This window comes from Ornithodoros turicata, chromosome 6 (assembly GCF_037126465.1).
Source record: "Ornithodoros turicata isolate Travis chromosome 6, ASM3712646v1, whole genome shotgun sequence".
Lineage (NCBI taxonomy): Eukaryota > Metazoa > Arthropoda > Arachnida > Ixodida > Argasidae > Ornithodoros > Ornithodoros turicata.
In genome coordinates this window covers 74337810-74356547 of record NC_088206.1, presented here as the reverse complement: position 1 = coordinate 74356547, position 18738 = coordinate 74337810, and the positions used below count along the sequence as shown (strand labels likewise).

Genomic DNA, 18738 nt, shown 5'->3' with positions numbered 1-18738 from the left:
TCATTGACATTCTAGGCTAGGTAGCGCAAGCTACCGCCCGACACCCCGACACAAAGGGAAGGTCGGTATCCATCCATTCATCGATACGGAGGTTGTTATAACAACAACTGTGCTTTAAACGATTATGACGAAGAATAAAGAACGCAGGACAGATGGGAAAATGCGTCGCCTTGAAGGAGAGAAATCGGTAGAACCTGCAGAACGCGCTCAAGGGGTAAACTGTATGGGGTTTTTCTGCATTTGAGCAAGCTTTCAGTGTCTGACTTCATAGATGAAAGAGGCGGATTTCGGAAGAAAACTTGAGAGCAACTGGAGTCGTTATGAAGAACCGAAAGAAGACGACACTGTACAGTTTACACGGAAAAGGGGACAAGACTTCCAAGAGCTACTAAGTTGCACAGGTGATTTTCCTTCTGTCGCTCGTGATTTATCCAGACCCCCCAACGTTGGGATTCTGGATAAACCACTATCTCAAGGCCCTAAAGATATCTTGGCGTCTTCCAAAAGGTGGCCAGTTTCGGTTCAAGGAAGAGGGAGACGATTTCCAAGTGTCCAATTTCCTGTCTTTGGATTGCCAACTGGTGACTCAGGCTTTGCATACCATTCCCATCCCCCAGAGGCTACGTCTCACCAAAGATATCTTTCCTGTGAGTGATTCTTTCCTTTCCTCTAAAAGTATTTCGTTTTTCTGAACAAAATCCTGAATTCTTTTGTCAGCGTGAAATTTACCAGCAATACCAAGACGACGCATTGTCTCTGCGCTGCAAGCACTCTGGTATTGTTCCCTGTTCCCTGACTAATTCCCTGAGTGCATGTCTCAAGAATGCCAAGAAAGAGGGCGGTGCTCAAGACTTGTTGCCCTCAAAGGCTGGTATGACTCTCTTCTTACATTTAATATTGAGCTCACATAGCCCAGAGCCCAGAGCTTGTAAGCTATGGTGCTCCTTAGGTCTCCATGTGATCCGCGTTGGAATGTATAAGAATACTGTCTCAGATGGGTATAACTAATGAACCATTTTTCTCTATTGTTTCGCTGCCATCTGGAATATTCTTGGATTGCATGGAATGATCAGGAGCGTATTCTTGGTTCAGTGCACCTTGTCTGACATCCTAAGGATGTCCATGGCAGTTTGAGGAGAAGGCAAAAGTAGAAACATGAACATCTTTTCCTTTCCAGAAAGTGTCAATTTGGAGGACTGGCTGGATAGTGTCCTGGATGATTAACTGGAATCAAAGAGACTTTACTCTGCCACCATTCTTCTACTAGTCATTGTCATATCTTCAATGTTCGCAGTTCTTGTTGTATATATGTACAATAAATTTATCTCAAAAGTATCCCATATCACTGCATAGTCCAACTGACCAGCATGTTTCTGTTCTTGCTTGTACATTTATCAAGTTTGCTAAATATCCTAGAAATATTGGAAATGCAAATGCTTTGGAGCACAACTGATATGGGCAGAAATAAAGGGATGTCTAGAACCATTGTGTAGGACAAGGATGGAAAGTAGTGCACTTTCATTTATTGGGTGGTTAAGAAGGCTGGTTGTTCCGTTGGTTCATGCTCTGCTTACTGTCTTGATAAGCCAGTTATCTACTGGCTGTAGGGAAAATTGGAAGGACACACTCGTACCAGGAATGATTGATGGTCCACGGTACTTAATGAGATCTACCGGATTAGAGATGAAACATGGAAGAAGCAGACGATTAATTTTCCTGCGAGATGGAGTTATAGGTGGTGCCATCTAGCACGAGCTGAACAAAATCCTCATGGCAGAACCTCCACCGCCATAGACCTCCTTTGTGTGAGATCCTTTGGATAACTGGATGGAGTGAACGGAGTGATTCGTACCATTTTAAAAATCAGTGAAAGCGTTTGAAAGGTAATATTGCGTAGAAATGGAAGAAGGGCATATACTGAATCTAAAAATATCAGAATTATAAAATTGAGCGGTTCTAGAAGCTTTTTTATATGAATTTGAGCAACACCATATGAAGCACTTCTAGCACAGGCATGAGGTCGGGTTTCGTGATAATAAAGTGACGAACGAACGACAGCAAGTGGGAAGATATTCACTGCTCAGCAAACACATAATATGCCGAATTTTGATAGCGAGCAGCCAACGGAAAGAACTTTTTCCTTGTTACTGGACCCTCGTTCAGATTCAGATTCGCTTAATGCCTTTTGGAACAGGGCAGGTATCCGAAAAAAGATGGCCAAGATCTAGACGTATTGTTTAGAAAACTGGGGAAAATAATATATAAAAAGGATAGCACATCAGATGAGTCATTCGTGGGGTATGACGACTGGTCTCTGTAGATGTTTTTGGTTCAATGGTTACAACTGACTCTGCACATTCTCTGCCACTCGAGTATGAACAGTCCAACGACAGCCATTATACTTGACCATACAGCCATCATGGAAGTTACGACGGAGTATAAACGGTCATTGACAGAATGGCGTAAATGCAGGCTAGCTGGTGGATAAATTCCGTGATAGGCAAGCCGGAGCGATAGGCAAGACACGTATTTGTGTTTGTTTACGTGTCTTGCCCATCGCTCAGGCTTGCCTATCATGGAGTATAAATGGTGCTCTATTCTTGACTTTTCTAGTTTCTCACTTGTGCTGCTCTGGGATGATTCCCTCTTTTTCTCTCGCCATGGATGGGACAACCTGTGGACGCGTATTGCAACAATTTAACCAAGTACGCAACATACAAGTAGGTTGCCATTGTCTCAACGGAAGATAAACAGGACAGGGGCTGTGAGTCTGCATCACCTCGTTTTTGAATCTGCAGCCATTGAAAATGACATCCCCTATCCTTGTATCACCATCATTTCAAAAATCTTCTTTGGAAATTCCCGTATGCTGTGCTATCTCATAGTGACTCTAATAAGACGCCTTCTCAAGTCTCTCAAGGACTACTCGGTGCTTTACTGAGGAGGGGTCTACTTTTCCTTTGAGGTCTTTGAACATGCCAAAATTTATCGTTTACTTTGTCTCTCTTTTCACTCGAACCCAATGTCCAATAAGCGTATGTCAAGTGCAGGAGATTAATTCCATTCCCCACTCCTTTTTTCTCGTGTGCCAAAATAAAAAACTCGAGGATATGTTACGTTATTTGTGTCAGAGGTATTGTTCGGTTTTAAGCTGGTTTCATAGGACAGGTGGGTTGTTAAAGTTACTCTAAAAAAGTATCAGAGTTGACATTTGCAGGAAAATTGGATTTCTCTCGAGTAATGACACCCCCTGACTATTCTATAAGAATAGTCAGGGGACATCCAACACAATCGCCGCAGGAAACCTGCAGACAAGGATTACAGAAAACATAAATGACACATTGGACTGGTTGAACGAGAATCTGCATGGTGCAGGTTAGCTCAGGCTTCAAAACAGGGACCTTGTGCTCTCCATGCATTGCAGTAAGCACACCAGTCATTGTAAGAACGTTGGGAAAATGCCCATTGGTCGACGTTGTGCTCGGCGGTTTCAGCCTAGGTTTGAAACGACACTTTGAAATAATAAAGCTTTTACCATGGTGAGTGCCAGCGAACAATGTCACAACAGACATTTGAAAAATGTAATAGAGTACTAAGTGACGATTCTCCCGTCAAAAAACACGCTCAAAGGACATGGACAGGTGCAAAAAGGGAACAAGAAAACAGGTTACATCCAATAAACACATTGGAAACTTGTCTAAAAATTGAAATTGATTATCAAACGAGGAACTTTGCATTACATCATCTTGACAGTCCCTTTATTTTGGTTGTACGAAAAAGTGGGTCTCAACAATGAACCTTTTAGGTACACCAGTTTGGCCCCATGGAAACGGAATAGTGTAAATGACATTACTCTTGCACGCAACAAGTTTGTTAGCACTGAGAGAAATATAGTTTGTGTAGCTTGTTGGAGGCGGAAAACAGCAGTCTCGACAAAACCAAGTTGTAGGACACACAGCAGACATATGGGATCATCGAGGAAACGAACCACTTGCATGGAAAAGGGCCTTTTCATGAGCGAGGGTAATATTGCCAACAAGTGTGCTTTGTTGATGTTGTTACGTGGAGGTCCAAGTATTGAATAAAGCTGTCCATTGGGAACTCATAAGTGAATCTAAGACCAAAATCGCTGCTGTGAAACGACTGCACCTATGCCACCATCCGTGCAAGCCCCTTTGAAGAGGTCGCCTACATACCTCTAGCCCCGCAATCAACCGGGGACAGAAAAATGTCAGACACGATTTGTTTACAATCCCAAGGTCGCTCGTGAAAATAGTGTGCCCTCATTAATCTCAGGTGTCATGATAGGAACCTCTGAACACGCTTCTTCAGTATCCATTCTTTGGCCCATATCTTGTGTGAATGCACACTGCATGATCCAGAAGTAGCGCAAGTGCAATCAGTTTTCTCTTTCCATCCTACCCTAGACACAAAATAGATGTGAAAACTGACTCGTGTGCATGCTAGAAGACAAGCGGGCGTCTTTAGTGACCTCGTTTATCTCGGATATCCTCCTTACTTGCTGCCGGCAGAAAACGTGTCAACACAGTGTAAGAGATCTTGTATCTGTAGAAAAGTCCTTTGAATGAGAAGCATTGTGGCAGGATGGAAAATAATCATGTTTCCAAGGACGGTTTTCAAAGTTACAGCAAATTTAATAATAGAGGAACCTCTCGATTTATTGTCCAATTTTTAATCCAAATATATTTGATTGGCTCGGGATACATCAACTCTGACCATGTTTTTCCATAGCTATGGAAGGCTTTACTTTGTGCAAAGCTGCATCAAAATGTTGAGCAGTCACAAGCAAATCCATCGTCTCATCCTTGAGGTGTTCCGTGAGAGCCAAGATGGATGCCTGGCGTACCAGTGCTGCCAGATCAGCTCCTGAGAAGCGTTGGCAACGAGCGGCCAAATCCCTGAGGGAGACGTCTGGGTGGAGTTTGGGCTGAATGCGTGTCAGCTTATGTAGGATGTCCACACGATCTTGGTCACTAGGGAGACCCACATACAGGGTCTGGTCCAGTCTTCCTGGACGAAGCATTGCGTGGTCAATTATGTCCAGACGGTTGGTAGCTGCCAGGACAAACACCTGCAGATCAAATGTTTGAATCAAAATGCCAGCATAAGCATCATGAGACCCTCCAAAGGTGTTTTGTCAATTTGTGCAGTGGCTACTAGTATTGAAGTTTGTAGCCAATTTTTCGCAGCAAATCGTTTAAATCGGCACTCAAATGGTTACTCAAATTGAAATTAAAAAAAGAAAAAAATTTCAACTCGGGCTCACAAATCCACTGAAACGCGCGTATAATGATATGAACAGTAATCGCTAATTCCATCACGGGGTGCATCATAAAACGTGGGTTGACCTAAATAGCGTGTCCCAAAAAGTCATGCGCCACCCCGCGTTTAGCAAAAAAAATGCTAAAAAACCCTCGAAGCTGCGTAACATTGCACTGGCTTGGGAAAACAGCCAACAGATTTATGGAGGGAACCAGGAAACATAGCAGGAGAACTTCTGGCAACACTACGCATCTCCATTCCGCAAGTCGGCTTCACCTAATGCCTACGTGCTTTAGGAGAAGCTCGCTTTAGGTGGAAAGCACGTGCTTTGAATCATCTCGCGAATTTGAGCAGCTCTGGCCAAATACGGAGACCTCTTTCACTTACAGTATTGGAAAATGAACAGTCTATTTTCTTGTCTCAATTTTTATTTTGGCCGTTTCCCCGTACAAACAATATATATTTTGACGGTAAAATCATAAACCATCATTTTACGAGGGATATTGTTATACGCGGGTTTTACTGTATAATTTCGACAGCGCTACTTTGAAGGATTTTGGGAGTTTCTCAATTCCTATTGAATTTTGTGTGGCTGGAATCCTACTAATGGACGTGCTTACAACTATGAGAAGAGAGTGTAATCTTCTTCAGCCAAGACCAGGATTGAACGATGTGGATGTTCCAGTTGATCAAGAGGGAAGAATATTAAGAGTACCTGTTTCCTCGGCTCCAGTCCATCCATCTCTGTGAGCATCTGATTGACGACCCGAGCTGTGGCCCCTCCCTCACCAGCATCTGATCGTCTTGGACAGAGGGCATCCAGCTCGTCAAAGAAAATGACGCACGGAGCTGAGTTGCGAGCACGCTGAAAGCACAGTCGCACAGCACGCTCACTCTCGCCCACGTACATGTTGAGAAGCTCGGGACCCTAAAAGTATTCAAACTGTTTTTTGTCCTTTTTGAAATTGTGCCCACCTTGACTGAGATGAAGTTTATGCCCGCCTCATTAGCCACAGCCTTAGCGAGAAGAGTTTTTCCACAACCTGGGGGCCCATAAAGCAAGATGCCCGTTGAAGTGGTCAACCCCAAGGATTCATATTTCTCACGGTGTTTCACGGGACCCATAATAGCTATCTGCCAACAACAAAAAGAAAAAAGAAAAGTGAAAAAAAGTTGAACCCGTTGTTGAATGTTGTTCGTACTTGCAATGCTTCCCGTACGTGAGTAAGAGCACCCACATGGTCCCATGTGATGTGAGGAACGCTAGCAAATCCTTCCCGTGTAGCCGAGGGCTGAACTGCCTTCAGAGCCATCTTGAAATCTTGAAACTCGACAGACAGGTTAGCCAGCTGTTCCTCGTTGAATGGAGTTGTTTCTCTCAATAGAGATAATGTTCTCTCTAGCTTGGAACATTCAGTGTGGAATGTGGTATGAAACACTCTATTAATGGCTGCCATGGTAGCCTCCCTTGTGAGAGCCATGAGGTCAGCTCCAACAAAGCCTGGTGTTTGATGGGCCAACCACTCAAAGTCCACGTCTGTACTCAAAGTGAGTTTCTTGCACAGCACCTGGGTTCATTACAGCTGCTCATTTATAGAATAGAAAAAGCAAAGCTTACCTGCAGTATCTGTGATCGTGCAGCCTCGTTGGGAATACCCAGAGAGATCTCCCTGTCAAACCTTCCTGCCCTACGAAGGGCTGGGTCCAGTGCGTCTGGCCGATTTGTTGCTCCAATGACGAGCACTTGGGCTCCACTCTGGCTTAAATTGTCCATGCTATAAAGCAGTTGAGCCACAATTCGACGTTCCATCTCGCGCTGGGCCGTTTCCCGTTTGGGTGTGACGGCGTCGATTTCGTCCAGGAAGAGAATACAAGGTGCGGAGGCGACAGCCTTCTCGAACAACTCTCGTATCCGTTGCTCCGATTCTCCCGAGACACCGGCCACCACTTCGGGAGCTGCTACCTGCGTTCATTTCAATCACTTTTTTTATTTGTAAAGCCCTTCCACTCCTACCTTGATCATGGGCAGCTCTAGTTCCCCAGCCACAGCATGTGCGAGCAGTGTCTTGCCACATCCAGGGGGCCCGTGCAAAAGGAATCCTCGAGGTGGCATCACTCCCAGCTTCTTGTACACTTCAGGATGCTTAAGATGAATTAACATGTTGCATACTTCTACCAAAGGACCTTGGATGCCGCCAAGCTCTGAAAATCGGGTTGTCGATTCATACAAGGCAACCTCTTTTTGCCGTTTCTCGATCGCTTCCTCCACTACTTGATCAACGTCATCTTTTCTTGCTTTCTTTCTCCTCGGTGATTCTTTGTAAAGATCCGTGACGGATTTATTCACCATGTTTGCGTCGGGTGTATCTTGAGTTAATCCTTGGAGAATCTCGGTGATGGCGAACACGAAAGGGTTCCTTTTCTTTCTTCGATACTCGGGAAATAAGTTTTGCAGCCTATCCGCAATGTCGTCCGGGTCGGTGGTTTCTTCGAGTACTTGTTTGATGCGGGGTAGTAAGCGTGGATCGCCACCGAAGCATCGCTTTCGACATTTATCTGGATTGCTGTTCATATCTTCCAAGAGTCGTTTGTTCCAAATTCCGCACAATGTAGCTTTTTACAGCAGCGTTCTGCGAGGCATGATGAAAGAACACTGTGAAAGAAAGGGAGGCGCCATATTGCACCCATTGTTAATGACTGGAAATACCGATTCCCGCTAACCCTCGTAATATTTTTCCGAGATGCCCTAGGAAAATCCAGGCCCGAAATTTCGGTGACTGCTTGACAGGGGTCCACACTACAATAAACAGGCGTGACACTTCGAAGGTTGCACATTTCGATAAAGTCATAAAATAACGAGATAACTTCTGATAGTCATTCGCCTCAAGTTTTGTGCTTTTGGCAAAACTGCATTCTTGTCCTGGTTGCACGTCATAGAAAACGTCATTTTGGGGTCATGTGACTTTGTTTAACATGATGTTCTGAGGCTGGAGGCATCTTTCATCGTGACCTTGTTTACATGTCGTTTTGCCGCTTCCTGACATCCTTCCGTCGTCATAACGCCAAGAATGAACATATACGTAACGTAACTATGCGGTGCTTCTTCCGCAACATGGTAGCACCACTGATCAAGATCAGTTGTCGCCACTAGTCGCCACTACGCGCTATCCGCCCGATACAAAGGGTATAGCCATATAAAGTGCAAACCGGTAAAAAGTAACGTAATTATTGGTTAGACCCCGAAAGAGTGATGCAGTGCCATCTGCCAGGTAAAAGAGAAACTCAACTCTTTCTGCGATGGCCCTACGCTGTTTGCGACATTCCTCGAAAAATAATTTGTTGCAGTCTCTACTATCTCGTGCACATTCATTTCGTTCGTGCTGTAACAAGCCACATGGGAAGAAAAACTGTGTGCGATCAGCGGTTAGGCAAACAGATGTGGATACAAACAACGTGCAATGCGTCTTATCTTACATGATCACAATAATACAGTTAATATGTCATACGACTATGGGTCCAAATGGTGTTTTGTCTACGCAAGTTCTGAAGGAAAAACATATTACAAAGAGCACGTACTACACCATTAATCAGAGTTGTAAAGCAATACAAGTATCGCATCCAAAGTTGTTCGAACAAATTCATATGAGCCAGTAACCGAAATCACATTTTTCGGTTGAGGTTCTGGTTAACTGCCTATGGTGAATTGTGGTTACGTTCCAGTTGTTGAAAAAATTTGTGTTCCAAGCGGTTTCAGTCCCGCCACCAACAGCACCCTACAGCGTCCGACACTGAGCGAAATTCGCACTCAGCTTTTTCACTGTACATTCGCTCCATGGAGGTTGGCCTTTTATCAGTTGCAAACTTTCTCTGCAGTTCATGAGGGACAGCAGCTCCTTTACTTTACTAAGCTACTTTATCAATTAACGAGCCCTTATCAACGATTCCTTATTGGACCATGCATGCATGCCCATTCTGTTTCACAAAATAATCTTGTAAGCTGTTATCGATGAATTAAGCTAGAATCGTCGGATTACTTGACTCCATCGCGAATTATGGAGCCTTATCAGTCGATATCTCTTATCAGCAACCAGGGTAACCACGAAGCTGCAACAAGTTGTGCATCCGGTGTGCACTGAGTGAAAAACTCGTTGTAACAGTTCCAGTACAGCTCAGCTACTGCATAATGCATATACCCATAAACATGTGTTCCCCCAGAGATACATTTCTGGGGAACTTATTGCCAATCCATGCAACGTATCCCACATGGATCAAGGATTTTTTGAGAGTCCGTTGTAACCATCCTTATGAACACCTTAGCAGTGAATAGGTTGTAATTATCTATTATGTGGTAAATGCTGTCCAGTTGGAGTCAACTTTTACAAACGATAGCTCCGTGCCAGTATGAGGGGATTAAATACAATGAGAAAAAGTGTATATCAGAGAAGGATTGTCACTTTATACGGTTTTATTAGTTGTCTATTTCAACAATCTGTGAATAGAAAGTATTTCTAGAAAAGGTTGTCCGGAGTTGTGGCCAAGAGTTGCGCAAATTCTACCAGGGTACGAACGGGTCGCCCTGAAAATTAAAATTTTCACAAACAGTAGTTTGTCTACATTGCCCGTCTTGTCTCACCAGTCATTCCTGGTCCAAGATATGAAATTTCATCCTTGACATTCATTACACCAGCTATATCTATGTGTGCCCAATGCTTCACTGGAACAAACTCCTAGAAAAGGGAAAGGCAAAATACACACATTGGTAGAGCATCTTCTTTTATTACCCTGAGGAATGCAGCTGCGACGCAACAGCCGGCACTGGGACTGTGTTTTCCAACGTTGGACAAGTCTGCTAAATGGGCCTTGGTCACTTGCTTCTTGTAGTGCTCAAACAAGGGCATCCTCCACAGACGGTCCCCCGACATTTTACCAGCCTCCACAAAAGAAAACCTCCATCACAGTCTCGTTGACAGCCTTACCATGACTTACCCGATACAACAGATTCCACAGGATGTCTGAGGTACAAAAAGTACCAGCTGCACCCGACCCCAGGGCCACATTCATGGACCCTGCATGGAAACTTGCATCAAATGCTTTCTAATTTGTCGACTTATTTCAAATTACCCGTGAGTGTCGCAACATCGACGACAACACTGGGCTTAAATGTAGCCGAGTAGCAGAGAGCATCTGCCAGGATGAGCCTCCCTTCTGCATCTGTGTTGTCCACCTGGATGGTCGTTCCGTTGATAGCCGTAACAACGTCACCTGGCTTAGTCGCTCTTCCACTGGGCATATTTTCTGTCAGGGGTATGAGGCCTACACGTACGAGGATGAGGATCAATACGGTCCCTTATAGGACCCTTATACGGTGCTTACCCACAAGATGAATGGGAATCTTGAGGCTGGCAATGGCAAAAAAGGCACCAACCACAGACGCGGCTCCACCCATGTCACCTCGCATGAGATCCATGTTGGCAGATGGCTTGATTGAAATGCCACCACTATATTTGGGAACCTCAAACTGAGCTTTAACGATATTTTATTGCACTCGATAATAACCACCTGTCAGATGTAAGACAACAACATTATTTTGCGGAGAAGCGCCAAAAAATCAAATGTCCTCAATACAATTGCTGCAGAGACCTGGCAAAGATACTCACATTTATCGACTAACTATACCAAATGGTTCTAAAATGCATCTCGTTACTTTCTTGTCTAGCTGGTCTTTATTCTATTCTGATTTTAAATTGTGGGAATGACACAGAATCACATGAACCAAGAAGAAGAATGGTTTCTCTACCATTTACCAAAGAAAGGTTTTCCAATGACAGCATTGACTGCAAATTTACATTTTAGAAAGCACTATACTCTAGCACTTTCCTCATCATGACAGTTCTGCAGACAGAAATTCAGAAAAAGAACAATATGGAGTCTCTCACTTGAATGCTCTATTTTCTATTTAAAAAAATCATTATACAGAAGGCTAGTTTAAATAGGCGCCTTTCAATTATTAAACTTTGCGCAATACACATTAGGGCAATTGAAATTCCTGTTACCTGTCAAAGGTAACACCTTTCCCGACAAAGACTGTGGGCTCTCCATGAAGATGTCCATTGTATTGCAGTTCCAAAAAGATGGGTGGCTCTTCTGACCCCTGGGAGACACTCAGGAAGGACCCCATCTTTTTTTCTTTTATCCATTTCTTGTCCCTTATACACAGTGAAAAAAAACGCTTTTCAATGCATGTGCACCATTGTTTGACCACAATTGTGCACCGTTTGTTGCCTGTATTCCAGCAGAGAACAAGTCTTTTGGGTGGGTGTACACCCATTCATTCAACACTTGTTTTGCACCTTCATCAGATGCAAACCCACCAAGATTGGCCAACACACAAGGCCAATATAGGGGAAGTGGAAAGAAATGTAATGAAAGATGATAAGTGGTTCAAGTACTCATACGAGACAGTCATGTCCTGAGCAGTCAACAGTATTTTGTTCTTGTAGCAGACTGTGTGCCCTCAGGCGTAAATAAAATCTTTTCCACTTGCTATTTTCATCTCTGCTTGAAAGTAGTGCACTTAGCTTTTGCTACCAGTGACTATGCAGCTCAAAACTTGTTCCCCTCATAGAATGAAACAGGTTTACACAGTGATGTCTTGTCTGCAGCAGGTCGTTTGCAAGTCGAGCACGTATAATGTGCCTCGTTAGAAATGGAATCACTGGCTCCTGCCTGGTGCAGATCAGTTGTCACGCGCTATGCATATTAACAGTTGGGAATTGTTTCAAACAGACCGTCCATTCCATGTTACTTTGTTCCCACTGACCACGGTATTGCAAAATAGTGGCATACTTTGACATGACAACAACTGACGTTCTCTGGAAGCATTAATTCCTTACAGCCTTTCCTTCTCCTCCTGTTAAGGAGGAGAATAACATCTGTGAACCAAGTAGATTGTCAGCCTTTAAAGTTTCCAGCTTACCTCGTGATAACCTGGACACCGAGACCTTGAAGCGTTTCTGTGGCTGTGCGAGCAAAGATTGTGGGGGTCATGAGGTTGCCAGGGGTCTCACACAGCCTTCTTGCCAGGTTCTGTCCCTGAGACTTGATGACGCCCCTCAGCCACCTAAGAGTCGATTGCCCTGAGAAGATGCAAACAGCACTGGATGCTACTCACTGTGTCTCTTGCGTACAGTCCAAGAGGTTCAACTTTACGGGTGGTTCACGATTCCTTTTGAGCTCGTCGTAACTCCAGAGGGCCAGGTGGGAGCCTTCTGCTGCCGCTGAACATTTCTTTATTCACAAAACAATTTTGGTTACAAAAAAGCAAATTACCTTCCGCATTATTACACGGATCAATATCGATGGAAGAGGCTCCGACGGTTCGTAACCTGCGGACGGCCGCTGACCGAGAAAGGATAACTACTAGTTTTCGTGTTACAAGCGAGCAAGTAAGCAAAAAAGTACCAGATATGGCATCGCGAATATTCTCTGCATGCTCATCCCGTTCTTCTAGAGGGTTTTCCACAGGATGCCTAGGACCCAAGTTGACGAAGCACATGAGTGGATACTTCTGTCGCAGAATAGCACGAGTCAATACGACTCATGAGGCTTCCGAGATTTAGTACTCACCGCACTGTCCAGTCCGTAGAAACTGCGAGTTTCACCTTTCTTCCATGACATCTTGAACCTAAAAGGACTCTCGGCTGAGAACGTCTATCAGTCTGAAAACGGGCAACGTACAATTCCATGGCCGCATCCAGTTTATTCCTGGAGACATATTCTTTAGCAGCTGGAGTGAGCACCAGTCGAGAATCCTTCTCCCGATACACGCCTAGCACCAGACCTTCCTTCTAGAAAAGAAGGAAAGAATTGCACTTCCTTGCCAGCAACACATTCTTCACTGATACACGAGTTCAAGTCATGTACGAAAGATACCAGTTGAGTTTTGCGGGAGAATCATTTCTGAAATCCGTGCTGACCGCGATGAAAAAAATAATTAAGATTCAAGGAACAGCACCAAGTGGGAATATATGACGTGCTCAAGAACCTTGCATGAGATGCTGGTTTGAGATATTGGACGATAGTTAGCTGGAGAATGTTTGTCGCCGGATTTGTGAAGAGGAACCACATTCCTGTTTTCCAATCACTCGGTCGAAAACCATCTTCTAATGATTGTTTAAAGATCGTAGACAAAATTAATGAAGAGTAACAAGAAGTATTTTTTAGAAACTTTGAATTGATACCATCTGCACCGGAACTTGATGATAGTTTTAACCCCGTAGGGGTCAATGGTAATGGGATCCATAACAACGTAATTTGAAGCAGGAATGTCTGGGCTATTGCAGTGCGAGAATATACCTCGGAAAACACATTCATGAGGAGGAATATTCTCCTCAGATGAGTCAGTTAGTGCTATGTAGGAGTTGCACTTCTAATGGCTATTCACTGTATCCCAGAACTGTTTCCCATTATTTTGAAGCATGTCTGGAAGTGAAACGGCAAGCTTCCTTGATGGCATCTTTGTACTGGGAGGCACTTGATCTGAAAAGTTGCTTCTTCTTGTTACATAGTCGTTGAATATGTCTGCTGTACCACGGAAGCTTTGAATTAGAATGTATGTATACCAGGGCAATGTATTTGTCCATCAGTTCCAGCACTTTGGCTTTGAATAAAGACCAGAACGAGAAACGAAACAATTGTGTCCAAATTTGGTCTAGAACACACGAGGAAGAAAGGGCAAGTTGATACAGGGTCAACGTCCTGTTGTCTTCCTTCATAAGGCCAAGAGAGGATCGCGCACCATATAACAAAATTTAGACCTTGCGTTTTCAGGGTGTCGAACCGCAAAAAATACTGGTTCGGTCTGGGTTCGCATTGCTCGGATTTTCGTACCAGTTCAGTTCCGGTCACGCTGAAAACTGAACCAGTTCAACGCTTCCATTTTATATCTCTCTAAAAATTATTTTATCGGAAAATGCGTGGCTAATAACTTGCGCTGCATCGACGTTTTTAGTGTCCGGGTTCTCCCTTTAGCGAGGGAAAGGAGAAATGGATGCAAATAGCACACACAGTGCCAGCAAGATATACTTAAATGAAGCGATAGACAGCACTGTGGATAAATCTCAAGTTGTACTGAAGCATGTAGAAAATATGTATGCCAGCCTCACAGCAATGAATGATAAAGGATGGAAGTCTCTGAAAAGGTCAGCCAGCTGTAGGACTCGAACCCACATCTTCTGGGCTCTACCAATTGAGCTAAGCTAACACACAGACTTCCAAGGGTGCGCCATCTGAAGGGACAAAACCAACCACATTTTTCTCACACATAAGGCATTGCTACACGATCCATCATGCATAGATCCTGATGGCGATGGAATATGACACTGTACTACCTTATATTAATAAATCTGGCTACAAATTGCGTTGGCTTAACTTTCTTTCTTGGCAGGTTCTGCAAAGGAATTTGAGAACATACAGTGCACAACATGACAATGCACCCTGAATCCAACAGAAATTTCTTTAGATTGCAGTATAATTACTTTTGAACCTGGGTAATTAGTAGAATGTCAAGTTATTTTGCACCTGATTAAACGGCCTATCGTTGTATGACCTCAGAAGCTGTATTTTGTAGTGAGCCAAGTTATCGTGTCACATGTAGGGCTGTCAACTGCAAAATCCCGGCCAATTTTTGACGTCCCGAAGTTCCAGAATTCCTTCCAGAAAATCCTGGGATCTTGTGAGGGCAAATATGAGAGGAAAATCAAACACCTGTAGGCCATCAGGCACAGACTCACTCCTTCGTAAGAAAATGGCACTTTTTATGACTGGAGGTGGCAGAGGACCGCTGTGTACAGATATTTGCTGACTGTCTAGTGCAGAAGCTGAACCAGTTTTTTCATAAAAGTTGGCTCAGAACGGGGGGACACCACCCTCAACGCTTTCTCAGGTTGCGTGTTAATCATTGTACAATATAATAAGTGACGTTTCTTCCCATTTGTTTCTTTTTTTTTGTTGTTGTTCCTCATTCCAGTGGAATGTTATACCGTTTGAGGAAATTATAAAGTAATATTTCCCGTTACTCCCAGTGTGGCGGGACTTGCCCCTTTTTTTCACGTGCAACTGTGAAATGCGGATGTATAAAAAGGAGTGTTATTGTCATTGCAGAAAGAAAAATAAAATGTAACCATTTCCCCGTCACTATTTTACCAATGTGGTTACAATGTGCACATCAACTGTGCACAACACGCTGACTTGGAAGTAGAGTCCTGTGTGACACGCACATTATTGCGGATCTAGGTTTTTGGTGTTGTGCTGGTAGTGTTGACGGCGGAGCGGGTTGGGTTTTACCAAAACACTATTAGAAAGTACACAGAGTTGCTCAATTTCTTACGCGTCTGTACTGCAGTCGCTCGAAATATCGCGTCGCTGACAAGGGCGGAACAAAAGCTCACACCTTCTTTGTCCATGTTGCGTATGGACATCAAGTCACAAACCAACACGCACCTTTTTGATGTCGTACAGGAAAGACAAAGACACATGGAATCATCAGGCATAGACCAAGGAGTACTCTCAGTTTACTCATCAATGTTCATCGGGTCGGGTGAGCTTTTGGAAAAACTATGCAGGTGGTCTCAATTTGTAACGGGTGCGGGTAAGGTTCAGATGCGGGTTACGTAATTCTGACCTGCGCACGACTATACTTGGAAGCAGCATCTCAACTCGTCACAATCCCGAAATCCCATCCCGGGATGCCGGGTGTTAAGTGTCTTTCCACTGTCCCGTTAAGTGTCTCTCCACAGTCCATGGCGATGGGTAACCTGTGGATGGATGACCTTGAGTAACCTGTGCCCTGCTTGACATGGTGATACATAGCCAAGGGACACTCGTTAAGAGAGTTCCGAGAAACAGAGACGGAACCCCGATTTTAGGGACTTGAAGGGACAAACTGGAAAGGAAAACGCCACTCATGTAGGGCTTTTGGAAATAAATGGAACTGGTTGTTAGTCGTACTCTATTGTAACACTCACTGCCCCTGAACAAACTTAGCTCCGGGATTGACAGCAAAATATCCCCAAATCCCGGGACTGCAAAAATGACTCGGGACTGATAACGCTAGTCACGTGTCATTAGAAATGGCAAATGAGAAGGTGTTGACCATCTGTTTTCTACATCCCCGACGTTCATGGGTATAGATCAGATCTCAATTTTTAACTGTCGCCATGGAGATGTTGAGCAGCACTTGTGAATCAACACTGCTGCATCGTCCTAAAGGCTCTGGCCTCCGATTTTTGACGCAAATACGTCTTCAAAGCTGCCACCATGGTAAGTGCTGTCGTGAAAATCCCAGCACTGCTTTTTACATATTGTTTACAACTATAGTACACGACAACCAATGACCTCACCAGAGTCTGATGTAAGAAATGGCTTTTAGTGCAATAAGTGCATGTACTGGCATATATTCCATATTGCCACAAGTTAAGCTTTTAGTGAAAAGGCATAAGAGGTCTGTGTCTTCGTAAAGTAATTTCAAAATTAAGTTAAAATATAAGTCACTATTAGCCTGTACAGCTTGTCCACCTTATGGCTTCAAAACACGGGTATTTGAAGGCAAGTTCCCCCAAATTCTGGCTACAAATGAATACATCTGACATTTCAATAATATTGACCGGTAATATAAGGTCATAACAGACAAATATGTAAGGTGTACAAGGTGTACAAGGTGTACAAGTAAATTACAAGTGTAGCTGCACACCATCCCAAAACGGACCTTCTCATTTTTGCTTGAGAGATAGTCAGTAAAAGCAATTCCTGTTTTGCCAGTATGAAAAACAGAAACAGCTCAAAATTATTTGATTTGTGCAACTTCCTTCTTCCTTACCCAACGCTCAATCTTCACTGATTTTACATGAAGTGGATACTTGATGAACAAAGCGAGGTAAATTTTTGACAGAAATCAACCAACGAAGCAGTAAAAAGCCTACACAAGCACAACTCGTAATAGAAAGAGCAACTGTGCAGTGAAAACTTTTTTACGGAAACAGGTTAAGTGTTCCAGAAAATGCTGAGGTGAGGAGTATTTGCAGAAGAAAAAAGAGAGAGAAATAGTTTGAAAAGACGGTTGAGGTGAGGGAACATTTTCACGAATATGGTGAGGCGAGGCAAACCTTTCCAGAAAAAAATAGGTAAGGTGAGGGAAAACACCTGGGACAAAAATTAAGGTGAGGGTAAAGATCGTGAAGGCACTGTGTACTGTACGTATATCCATCCTCTATTGCTTTGCTGAGGTACAGACCGAAGAATACTTGGACAGCGTCGTTGTGATGTTTTTCCTTGTATGCGAGTTGGAAGCCAGTCGTGTCAACGTGTTCAACATGCTTTCACAGGACGCAGAAAAAGGCTCTTTAGCGAAACAACGACCACAGGTATGAAACCCATGGGTGCGAGAGAGACACCAGCGAAACACAACCTCCATTTTCACAACATGCGATTGTAGGACCGGTAAACCAAAGCCCAAAGCCAAGACGAGCCAAGACTCCTGGAGATGGTGGAGACCAGATGAAAGGAAAGTAGCAAGCGAGGTAGCTGTATGGTGCCCACCATAGTAGCTGGTGGTGACGATCCATGACTTGAAAACCCGAGACAACGTAGGGACGATAACAGACAAACACGGTCTCAAACTCAGCACAGAGGCGGTGGAGGTTTTGCGTCCAGGGACACTGCTAGGGATTTCCGTGCATCCCCCTCCCCGAGGGTGCGGTGGTGGTTACACAAGTGAAATTTCGGGGCAACGTTGTGGAAAGAAAGTGTTCGGTGGGTGGAACAACACAGCCTGTCCGGCTTTTTCCCGCCGCCTTTCTCCAGCGTGCTACCAATACCAGGGATGTGCAAAAATACATTTTTGATGTACCCTAAATACTTTCATAAACAGAATAAGCAAATAAATAAGATCAATATAGTCTGCATAACTGTACATGAGCATTGAAGCAGACAGTTACAAAGTAACAGCGCTCCATATCATCGTGGGGATCAAATGAATTAGAAGATTCTGTCATCCACGCAGACGAGTCTGCCACAGGCATGTGGCAATCTCAATAAATCCCAATGTGGTTAACATATAACCTCCCAGAGTCATAGCTGGGCGAACTCACTCATGAGGGCCCTCATGAGTGCCCCTCACCCTCACCTCACGCCTTTGAGGTGAGGGTGAGTGAGGGCAAGCCCGCGATCAGGCCATCCGTGAGTGCACTCATGAGGTTCTTACCCTCATAAGGTCTCCTGTGAGTGCACTCATGAGGCCTGAGGGGTGTGAGGTCAGTATGAGTGCATTCAGAAATGAGGTTAAATGACGCTTACGAGACGTGGGCAAATTATGAAGGCACTAGTGATATGGTTCCAGCGATCCAGCTACCGGCAGAGTGTACTTTAAAGGGCTGGTGTTCCCGTTTTTAGCAATTTCGT

The 18738-nt window shown here is 44.1% G+C and overlaps 3 protein-coding genes across 4 annotated transcripts; 1 reads left to right on the top strand and 2 right to left on the bottom strand.

The window, feature by feature from the left end:
• The first annotated feature begins 11 nt into the window (after window positions 1-11).
• LOC135397423 (uncharacterized) lies at window positions 12-1335 on the top strand. 2 transcript variants are annotated; one of them, XM_064629024.1, is made up of 5 exons: window positions 12-214; window positions 272-401; window positions 508-647; window positions 718-871; window positions 1178-1335. In XM_064629024.1, exons 1-5 carry the CDS (start codon window positions 125-127, stop codon window positions 1222-1224), a joined length of 561 nt encoding a protein of 186 aa, XP_064485094.1. In that variant the 5' UTR covers window positions 12-124; the 3' UTR covers window positions 1225-1335. The 2 variants fall into 2 exon arrangements, with proteins under 2 accessions (XP_064485094.1, XP_064485095.1); XM_064629025.1 differs by having other exon boundaries at window positions 12-221.
• A 3341-nt stretch (window positions 1336-4676) lies between these two features.
• LOC135397419 (nuclear valosin-containing protein-like) lies at window positions 4677-8197 on the bottom strand. The gene is made up of 6 exons (XM_064629019.1): window positions 7298-8197; window positions 6902-7246; window positions 6486-6851; window positions 6259-6417; window positions 5999-6211; window positions 4677-5092 (listed from the first exon to the last, which is right to left on the bottom strand). The coding sequence occupies exons 1-6, from the start codon at window positions 7853-7855 to the stop codon at window positions 4727-4729; spliced, it is 2007 nt and encodes a 668-aa protein (XP_064485089.1). The 5' UTR covers window positions 7856-8197; the 3' UTR covers window positions 4677-4726.
• A 1533-nt stretch (window positions 8198-9730) lies between these two features.
• LOC135397418 (cytosol aminopeptidase-like) lies at window positions 9731-17781 on the bottom strand. Its single transcript, XM_064629018.1, has 14 exons — window positions 17573-17781; window positions 13021-13130; window positions 12910-12967; window positions 12745-12850; window positions 12613-12681; window positions 12455-12560; window positions 12260-12403; window positions 11337-11489; window positions 10657-10781; window positions 10405-10596; window positions 10270-10349; window positions 10065-10214; window positions 9917-10010; window positions 9731-9859 (listed from the first exon to the last, which is right to left on the bottom strand). Exons 1-14 carry the CDS (start codon window positions 17750-17752, stop codon window positions 9792-9794), a joined length of 1635 nt encoding a protein of 544 aa, XP_064485088.1. The 5' UTR covers window positions 17753-17781; the 3' UTR covers window positions 9731-9791.
• Window positions 17782-18738: the final 957 nt, after the last annotated feature.